The following is an 11,016-nucleotide window of genomic DNA, read 5'->3' as shown; positions in this document are numbered from 1 at the left end:
CCTCATGACTTAGTTTGTGATTGGGAAACAAAATCAAACATTAGCTTATATTATGATGGTAGGAAAATCTGTCATGCAGCAATATCTCTGCCACATCACCACTCATAAATGCTGCCATAAAGTCATTCACTAGTTATATGATAAGGCTAGCCATGTCTTTTTAAGACCCCCATGCTATAAATGTAAATAAGTATTTATTTAGAATATAGTTGACATTTCTACTAATCATTCATTGAATAACACTTGAGTCACTGATCAATGATTCTCTGAATCAGTGGTCACTGTTGCCCTGTTGCGTATTACTGACACATGCTTGTTAGGCTGATCAGTGGCTGACTTCATTTGTTATCAGTCTTCTGGTGCAATGTGAGCCTTTGCATATTCAGGTGTTTTTGTGTCAGTGTGTGTGCACGTGTTTGTGAGTGTGCGTGGTTGTTTTCTCAGAGGCACGTGTGCCCAGGTGGGATTGGCATGCTGTTTGGCATCTCTTGGGCCATGCCTGCGTCTTCTCCTGGTCTGTACACCTCAGTGCCAGTCTGCGTGGGTAGTACCATTGGAAGACCTGGCAAAGCTGTCCGAAAGAAAATAAAGGGAAGTTGGCACTAGCTGATCGATGGGGTACATTCAAGGTTTAAAAGTATGGAGCCTTAGCAGCTCAATGTCATTTTAGCTTTTGGATGGTATGCATGTCATGTGAATAAACATGAATGTTTCCCATCAGATTTATTGTGACTGACTCCTGTTAATGGGTCAGGAACTTGCAACACTCCACTGAGCAGAATAGGACCAGTAATCGGCAGAAGTCAAGGAAAATTTCTGCAGAGCTCATTTCCTCTTTTGCCATGTGTATCTCACATTCCCAGGACTGTGGCTTTGGTCTTGCTTAAGGGTCAAACCACCTATATTACACTTAAATGTTGTATGAAACTAGTCTGTTTGTAAGGAATTGGGTGAAGAGAGGCAGCAAGCTGGGTGAGGGGCGTTAAGTTGGGCTTACACTGTACTGATGCAAGGGCAGCTTAGGTCAGAGTTGGTCGGAGGGAGGGAAAAGCTGCCTTTCTGTGGTGGACTAGAGCAGCTCGGGACCGTGAGCTCACTGAGCTGTCAGTCCATCTAGTGAAAGCTTCATCAGTCAGAGAAACCCCTGAGCCCCTCCTGTGTGGGGATGATGTCTCTCAGACAAATAAACAGGCTCCTTCTCAGAGTCTGGAGCAGACCACCCGCAGGAAACCAGAGTCTGAGGTTGCATGCACCTGAGGACTGGGCCACTGGGAACAGGTAGCGTGGCAGATTCAGGGAACTGAAGATGTTTTCATATGGTGGCCGTTTTATAATGGCAGGTTTGTATACAAAACTTGTCAGCATTCACATTCTGACCAAAATGTAATTGAAAGCCATTTCCAAGATGTTCAGTTTCACTGAATGCAATATTTTAAATGTGCTACACATCTATACATAATGCACAGTGTTTTCACTTGGATATGTATTATTGAAGGTTTGGAATTGAGTTAATGAATGTCTATGTAGGGAAGCTCCCAAAATGGCTTACTTACAGTTTGGTACTGGCAGAATTACAGAGATAAATTGGTTTGGCAGCATCTCCTGGGCACCAAGGGGACCACAGGCCAAGGCAGGGTCTCCAGAGGACATGAATGAAAAGACATCGGCGTTACTTCCTGGAGTTTGGCAGAGAGAGCACAGAACAAGATTCACGTTCCTTTCAGGAATCCGATTATCAGATGCGTTTGAGATTCACTACAGAGATGATTGAGTGGTGTAGGACGTGAAACGGGTAAAACACACTACTCATTCATTTCATTTTAGGGTTAACGTTTGCGTGTCACTTGCGTGGTTTCTTGCTGCAAAATGTGTCGCAGGTGTGCCGAACACACATTTTCACATACTGGGATCTTCTGGCAACTGCCACTGGAGGCCATTTCAAGCAAGGCATAGAGGCTGTTTGAGCCTGTGGTTGAAGCCTGGGCGAGGGTGTGTGAGTAGGAGCGGAGCAGTGCAGTACCTTGCTGTGGGCCTTTGGACTGGGCCTGGACCCCAACTCCGACCCCGTCCCCAGCTCCGGTGGAGGCTCCAGGGCCGCCCCGGGCCCCAGTGGCCCCTTCTCCCAGCAGCATCTCTAGCAGCAGGTTGTCGACGGCCGCCTCCCCGAGCAGGCGTGCCAGCTGGAGGGTCTCGACCATCTGCCAGGCCACGCTCTGCAGCGGTGGCAGCATGAGGAGCAGCTCCCCGAAGCGCCCGCGCTGCTCATATGTGGCCTCGTCCAGCAGCACCTGGGCCTGGAAACGGACTTGCCGCACCGCCTGAGGACTTAGCAGCCCTGGGCAGTCTGGCAGACGGACACGTGAAGACACATGCACACACGCATGCACACACACGGACACACATGCACGCACATGCACGCACGCACACGCACGCACACACACACATGCACGCACACACACACACACACACGCACACACGCACACACACACACACACATGCACGCACGCACACGCACGCACACACACGCACGCACATACGCACGCACACGCACACACGCACACACATGCACGCACACGCACGCGCACACACACACACACACACACACACACACATTACAACACATTACAGACAAAATAACATGTGAATCTGAACATTGTTGCCATGTACATCTCATGTATTTGAAAGATGCCCTTAATAGAAGACACTATGAGACAGAGTTCTGATCTGATTGTGATGTAGTTATTAATTCCCTGTAATACCTATGGGTAGTCATGGGCCATTTTTGGAGGGATGGATGGCACTTGGTGGACTGAGCTGAGCCCAGCAATGTTTGTTTGTGTAGCTAGTCAACACAGACTGGTCCTCACACTGGCCTGACAGTTTGGCGAAGGCCAGTCTGTTCACTTGACCTGGCCCCGGTGGTATAATCAGACCGCTTAGCCAAGCGGCTATAAAAGTGCAGAGACCAGCTTTCCCTGCCAGCAGCCTCACAGATATTAATAGTTTTCCACAGGACGCGATGAAAATGTACCACCTAAGCAAACTCAGGCATGCCAAGGGGGGGGTTATTAAGGGAATAGGCTAGTTCATTACAGAGGACACCATCTTTTATGTTAAGATGGAACACAAAGATGGTGTATGTGTCTATTGTGAGACCCCAAACACCAGAGGACTACCGGGATACACTGGGAACACTGAAGATGTGTCAAAGTTTGTGCATTGCCAGATGTTTGAAGAACTACAATTATGGGTGCAAGGGATTGACTGAGCCATATGGGTGCAATATCTCCATTGACAGACCTGGGGCAAAGAAGACGATGGCTTTCAGACAGGCGAACTCCATGTCGGTGACATCCAGCTCTCGCAGCGGCCTGACAAGCTCTTCCAGAATCCGGGCCGCCACTTTGGACACCTCCATCTCGGGTCCGTTCACTGGGATGATGAAGTCGTTTCCTGCATGGAGAGAAAACCACAGTGGAAACCATCAGGGCCCGAAGAGTGGCCCCGAAGATTCTGGCTGGACTGACTCTGCCTGCTGGCCAAGCTAAACGAGAAAGCTCACTTACCCAGAAGGATGATGTCATTGTAGGGAAGGGAGCGGCGCGCCACGCCAAGGATGAGATGCTCGGCAGAATGGGCTCTAAGCAAGGCCACCTGCACTCAGACACATCACAGACATGCACACGCACGCACACACACACACACACACACACACACACACACACACACAGACAGACAGGGACGCTTTCACACATCAGTGCAGAGGATGCCCAAGCTTCTCTCAAGTAGACCTCTAAACGGCTGCCGACATGCCTCGGTTTAAAGCTGACTGGCTCATCCATGCCGGAGAGATGCCACACAGTGACGTGGCACAGTGCTAAAAGTAGCATAACATGTACACAATGACCCTCATTTATCAATCGAATGTAGAAACCAGCGCAGATCTAAGCGCAGGAATCATAATTACAACAGGGCTCATGTGTGATTCATGAAGTGTTATCACTACAATTCACTACAATTCCAGCATAAGAATAAACGGGTGTTGGTAAATGTGGTGGCTGAAAACAAGAGAAATTTAAATATCATACCCTTTATATATTATCATTTTAGAGGCCTCGCCCCTAGAATTTACAACATAGAGGTGCTTCCAATACATACAAAAGAGAAGTATTTCTGAACTCAAGATGTGTAACAGACTTTGTCTTGCAGACAGAATGCATCATGTGCTGCAATGAAATGCATTCATCGCAAAACCGTATGACACATAATATGCCATTTGACCCATAACACTCCAACTTTTCAATCATCTGCCTCTTCTATTTATATATGCTGCACCGTAAGACCATCCCAACTCGAAAACTTATGTACACAAATTGAGACTTGACGTGACTTGACGTACGCCTTTTCTCTGCTTGTTTTATGTTGTTTGTATGTTTGTTTCGTAGAGGTATGTAAATGTGTGTGTTTGTATGTGTGTTTGCGTGAGTGCCTGCCCACCCTGTCGTCCACCGGCAGCTCGCAGAACTCAGGGATGCGCTTTGCCCACTCCACCAGCAGAAGGAGCTGCTGCTTCATGGATTCACATACATCCCCTACGCGGGCAACCTTTTTCATGCCTATGTCACAGGGGATGCCAGGGACTGAAGACAGGAACTGGAGAGAGAGACAAAGAGAGAGATAGAGAGGGAGAGAATATGAGGAGGAGAGCCTCATTCACATGACATGACACAGCAGAACACACAGCACAGCACAGATGACAAAGACCAAAGCATGAGTACTAGTCTTTTGCAGCAGCATTATAATTTCCACACACCAGCATACTGAGGACAACCCCATCATGTTAATGGCTGAGCAGTTGTCATTGATTCCAATGGCTAAGCAATGAGCAATGAGGTCACTTGGAGACCAGGAGTCTTGGAGCATGCAGGTGTGTTTGGCTGTCTGATTTAAGAGATCACAGAGAGGCACAGATGGGCAGAGAGATGTTGCATGAGGAACTTACAAGGGTGGGTGTGAAGTGCAATGATTGCAGCAAGGAAGTGATGTGTGATATATGACTAGTGTGACTAGTATGGCTGAGAAGAAAAAGAACTTGTCGAAAGGACATGTCAAGGCTGACTGTATGAGAATAGGAAAGCGTTCGAGGTGTTAGAACAGGAATAGCAAGAGTAGAAGGTGAGAAATGGGTGAATGGTCACCCCTCTTCCCCCCTACCCCTTGGCTGTGGCTGCCCTGAACCCGTTTGATAAATCCTGCTGGCGTGCGATCAGAGTTTGGTGGTGCTCTGGCAGCGTAACGCATGACACATTGCATGAGGAGCAAAGCCCAATGGAAACCAGCTCAGCCTTGTTTTGTGCCCCATTTGTCAATCATCCAATTAATTTCACTGCATGCCTATGGCATGCAAAGAGGAGGTCTGGTTGTTATTATGCATTTAGAGCAAATTGAACGCTGGCACAGACTCCAAGCCTGTGCAATGCAATTAAATAGGCAGTGATCAAATTGAGTCCCTGGGCAATTTGACCGTTCTCAGACATAACCGAAGCCAGGAGTCCATAGTTAAGATTTCCAGGGGACTCAAATGGCTGCCTGTCTTAGTGAGGCCTGAAGAAAATACAGCCTTGGCCTCTCTCTCTCCCTGCATCTCTCAATGAAACTGATAATTCAGAGTTGTATTAGGACTTCTCAGGCAAAAGGGAAATAGGCAAGAGCGAGTCTGTGGTTTGCCTCTGCCTTACCTCCCTGCCTCCCCATGGGGAGATGTGATTGTGTAGTGGGGCCCAGGTGGTTGAGGCCTACCTGATGTGTGCTGGCTTCTGCCTGCAGGAGCATGTTGATGGACAGCGTTCCCAGCCTCTGTCCGTCTCTCTGACAGCTGATCCGGTCCCGCTCATTCTGGACAGCTGCACACACGACATGGATGAATGTTATTGATTGTTTTTTTTTTCTTCTCCTTGTGCTTTCATGTCTTAACAAGCGCCACTTTTCTTATCCCCCCCTAGAAGAACAAGAGAACATGCATACAGTACATGTGACCTGGGACCCACCCCATTCCTATGAAATTAATTTTCTCTGTTCTCTGTTTCTCTTTTTTCGCTTTGAATGCAACATAATGAATGTGACGTCATGATGTTGTTAGCTGTGCGATACCTACTGAAGGAGAGAGGGTTGTTGTGAGGAGTATTGTTTTAGCCTGTTTAGTGGCACAAGACGAGCCCCCCCCCCCCCCCCCCACACACACACACACACACACACATACACACACACATACACGCTTTCTTTGGTTTGGATTGTTTCCAGCACAGAAAAAAGTATTTGATTACGACCTTCTGGTCTGGCGTGAGAAAGGAACGTGATCAGAATATGTGCAGTCAGCTCGTGCTGTGCTGTGGTGTGCTGCGGTGTGGTGTGCATCCCCTCAACAAGGCCAGACAGTGAGGCCCAATCTGAAACCAATTAGTCATCTACAGCAGATTTCTCGCCAGCTACCCAGTTAAGTTCCTATTAGCCCCGCAAAATGGCACTTGTATGGCACAAACATGGCCTCCCTCTCCACTGCCTGCTGGTAGGTCTGCAGTTATCCAGTCTTTGCTTTTTCTTTGAAGGTTCTGGTTAAATTTTTGGACATTTCATTGGAAACTAGTTTTGGCATGTTCTGTTATCATTTCAATTTGATGGCTTTCATGATGATATAAGACCTACCAGATAGGCTACAGTTTTTTTTACAGTTCTTTGAAAAACCTCTCCACCACAGTCTGTCTGTTACGTAAAGCGCTCCAGGACTGTGAGTTATAAAGTGAGTTTCTCTGCAGGGGGAAAAAAAGACCCTAGCAAATATTTGCCCAAACTGAGCCATGTTAATTATTGATGTGAACAGGCCATTCATTGCTCTCCAAATCTCGTCTCTCTTCTGGTGATTGGGAGCAGTCGGTGGGAGATAACGACTAGCATGCATATCGTTTGTATGGCCGTAGTGCTCCAAGAGTGCGGGGTGCAGGGTTTCTCCCCTTGGGGCACACCACCCCTCAGAGCGCAGCTTGTTCAGAGCCACCCCCCCCCCCCCACACACACACACACACACACACACATACACCCACCTACATAAACACACACACACACACACACTTCTGCAGGTCTTATGTAATATAGGCAAACACAGAGAGCTGTACACTTGGCCTGTCCAGGCTTCTGTGGTCAACAGATGTAGCTGGATGCCAAATTTGGTTTGTGTGTGTGGGGTGGGGGGTAACAGGATGTTCCATTAACTTTGGAAAGAAATTTACAATTTTCTTTACCTATCATCTCTGGTCCCACAGTCATCACATGAAACATGTCTAATTCTCTGTAGTTCTGAGAATCATACTTGTTAGGCTGTAATGGTGCGATCGAGTTTCTCACCTTCTTTTCTCATGCCGGCCCTGAAACACTTCCTGAGCCGGCAGTAACGGCACTGGTTCCGCTTGTCTTTGTCCACCACACACTGTCTGTTGAACCTGTGGGGGCAAATACACACACACACACACACACACACGCACACACACACACAGGCTGACTATCACATGAGCAGGGGCATGTACGGACCCTAATGAAACACTTCAGGTGTCATACTCAGGCTTCTGTTGATTTTCTTTCTCATATGGCCAGAGATTGTTTGAGTTGGGCCTATTCTCTGTCTGCCTGCATAGACAGGCCTTCTAGCACAAAGACAATTTGCCTCAGACACACAGATCATAGGAGTCTGAAATTAGATGGACCTTGTCAGATTGAACACCTTCAGGTGTGAAACAAACTTCCCACATTTTGTTCTCTCTCATTGACTCAAGGTCCAGGCCAGCTGTAGTATACATGTGACTTTGATGTCTTACTCTACACTAGATGTACAGCATCATCTGGAGAAGTCAACATTTATAATTACGCATATCTAAGTAAAACATGTATAATGTAATGTAATGTAATATAATTAATTATTAATTTCAAATAATAATATAGGATGTGGAAAGTACTACAAATGTGGAACATTGATCAAAGTGCTGTTTTGGAGTATTCCTATTGAGTTACCAATCCAGTGGCAGCTACCCTGTTGAACTGAACTGTTGGAGGCATGGGTGTTATGGTGTCTGCCTGATTGGATTGGTCTCCTCCCTCACCTCACCTGTCCTCACCTGCACGTGTAGGCGTGGTTCTTCCTCACACTCCTGCGGAAGAAGCCCTTGCAGCCGTCACAGCTGGCTGCGCCGTAGTGTTTGCCCGTGGCCCGGTCTGCACAGATAGAGCACAGGCTGCCACTGCTCGGGGGCAGGGATGGCGCCGGCCCTGGCACCAGTGGCTCTGCCATTGTCAGGAAAACAGACACGTGCTGATGGGTGAGTTCACCTGTTGGGTTACACCTGTACTGCACTGTGCTGTAGACACAGGGTCAGATCTCTAAGTAATGTTCTACAAGTATTATTAAGGATTATTACTAGGTAAATATCCATTAATAATTTGTAATTTGGTATCTCTTTGGTGTCCTAGTAGATTAAAACCAAATTCTTTGTAAGTAAGACAAACAGCATATATTTATGTTAATGAAAACAAAATTCCTGAATGAGTCAATAGGAGGCAATCTAATGGAATGGAATCTAATCGAGGATGGCTATGACTTCAATGCAACTGATTAGTTTGAGTGATCTCCAGGCATTTACAGGGAGAGCAATCAGAGAGTTACTTTGCTTTTGACAAACATACTCTCATCCCTACACACATGCACACACATACACACACACACACACAGAGACACACCCACACATACTCTCACTTTCACATACCGCAGTACCACACAAGCAGACACGCGTTTGTGAGCGCATATGACATCTGTGTGTGTCGCCTGAGCTGTGTGGCTTTATGAGAGCGGCAGTAATAAAAGGCTTATTGGTAGAGATATCACCAACCTCTCTGCTGGCCCGCTTCACAGGCCTCTAAGGACTTGCACTCCTTATTACTTGGAGAAAGAAGAAACTCCCCATTTAATTAAACCAGTCACAGGTCAGTGGCAAGCCAAAGCCGGCGCAGCCATTTTGTGGTTAATTTCGCTCTGCAAGCTTGCACAGTTTTAATTCAATCTGCCGGTGACTGGGGCTAAATTGCATTCTGTCAGTATTCAAGCACCCCTGGATTGGCTCAGACAAACTGGTCACCATCAAACATGCTGTTTATGTAGCTTATCTGGCGGACAATGACACTCAGAAGCAATGTATGTAAATTGCACTATTAAGAGTTTGAGGAAGTGAACGGTAGAGGATTACTCTTCAACGTGCTGAATGCTTTTCTAGGGTCAAAGTTTTGTTGGATTGAATTAAGTGATTACAATGCATCCACCAGCCGTCTCTTTCTTTCCCTCTTTCTCTCTGCATTTGTAAGGGAGAGTCCTGGTAATGTGCGCAGCTAAAGGTGCCAGAAAAGATTCCCTGATTCAGCAAGTCCTCTTTCCTAATGACGGCAGAAAATGAGATTATGGCTGACAACCAGAGAGTGTGGGGGTGGAGTATGCATGCACTTGTGTATCTATCTGTGTGTTTATGTGTGTGTGTGTGTGTGTGTGTGTGTGTGTGTGTGTGTGTGTGTGTGTGTTTGTGGTGGGCTGCCAGTGGGGGCTCTGACTTTTGAACGGAGCTCTCATGACCAGATAATAGCCGTTGTATTTTGAGCAGCTTTTTTCTTCGAGATACGGGTCGGGTGTCTTTGGAAGGACACCCTCCCCTGCCCTCGTGTGCCATGAGAAAATGCCAGAAAAATCCCTGGGTGTGTGGGAGTCGTAATGTGAGGCACAGAGAGTGGTTAAGCACATGTTACTCTTGGCCTGCTCCTCAAAGGCTCCGGACAACCTCGCATTAGTCTGACAGACAGGCAGACTACAGACAGACTACTTTTCATTTTTTTGACCCCGCTAAATATGTCACTAAAAAGCACTGTCTGATTGCAGCTGTGGGTGTGTGTTTAGCTCATAGCTAATGTTACTCACACGCTCTCTGTGTGTATCCACGTGAGAATACCAAGATTATGGATAATAACTTGAATGCAGGTTATTGTGGTCACTGATCATCAGCTGTTATTTTGCAGTGAGATTGGGAAGCTTTTCAAACGATTCACCGAGAATTATTTCCCATGACAAAATACTTTTCGTAAGCGCACAAAAGACATATTATGAATGTGAAGCGTGTCATGACCATTACTCTCGCCCAGCTCATTACCATGTCACTGAAACATAACGCTACCTTTTAGTGCAGCCTGAGGTCACCTGACGAACAAAATACAATATGAGAGACTCATGCTAATATAAACTGCCGTGGCAGGCTGACCATGTTTACGAGACTTGGTAAGTAAACTGTATGACAGCTGGAATTACTGGAGCTCTTTTACAGACTTTCATCACACAAACCCTCCACTGGCTTAGATCTTTGCCATTAGGTTGAAGAGTAAATGTTGTCCCATCCAGCGGTCATGACTCAAGACATGTCAGCCTGTCCGTCAGTCTGTCTGGGCTGGGGTCACAGGGTCAAACATACCTGCCTCTTCAGGAAGTGCTCTCAAGCTGTCAAACTCCAGCATGGTGTAGGATGGCTCCAGGTTCATGCCATAGTCATTGGTGTCCAGGTCCAGCCCAACTCTGTGGATCCGCATGCTGTGGTGCGCTGCTCCCTGGCTACAAACAGTTGAGCACAGGGCCCAGCAGTGACCTACCTTACTCTAACAAGGCCAGTGGGCAGATTTAAGGACCACTGTGACCCAAATCAGCCTTACTCTACGGTTACTCCTCAGTTACACCTCCTCACTAATGAATTACTATTAACTCACTCTTAGTGAATTAAACTCCTCTCACACTATGTGCCTTCCTCCTTCTTCGGCCTAGATCAAAAACTAGGATTCCCATACAGACATTAGTGGCGACCCCCCTCAGTCCTCTGCTGTGGAAAGATATATTGCTCTGTCACATACAGCTGACTGTTCTCAATGGTAAAAAGACCTTTGGTCAGAGTC

At 47.0% G+C, this 11,016-nt stretch overlaps 1 protein-coding gene across 1 annotated transcript; it reads right to left on the bottom strand.

The window, feature by feature from the left end:
• Positions 1–440: 440 nt before the first annotated feature.
• hnf4b (hepatic nuclear factor 4, beta) lies at positions 441–10,659 on the bottom strand. The gene is made up of 9 exons (XM_076286639.1): positions 10,545–10,659; positions 8,163–8,328; positions 7,399–7,493; positions 5,800–5,903; positions 4,498–4,653; positions 3,567–3,654; positions 3,301–3,453; positions 2,021–2,344; positions 441–571 (listed from the first exon to the last, which is right to left on the bottom strand). The coding sequence occupies exons 1-9, from the start codon at positions 10,657–10,659 to the stop codon at positions 441–443; spliced, it is 1,332 nt and encodes a 443-aa protein (XP_076142754.1).
• Positions 10,660–11,016: the final 357 nt, after the last annotated feature.

This window comes from Alosa pseudoharengus, unplaced genomic scaffold (genome assembly GCF_046254945.1).
Source record: "Alosa pseudoharengus isolate Yale_2024_CS ecotype anadromous, Long Island Sound unplaced genomic scaffold, YU_APseudo_1.1 YU_APseudo_1.1_scf_16, whole genome shotgun sequence".
Taxonomy (NCBI): Eukaryota; Metazoa; Chordata; class Actinopteri; order Clupeiformes; family Clupeidae; genus Alosa; species Alosa pseudoharengus.
Note: the sequence above shows the minus strand (reverse complement) of the source record. Positions and strands in the feature narration are given on the sequence as shown.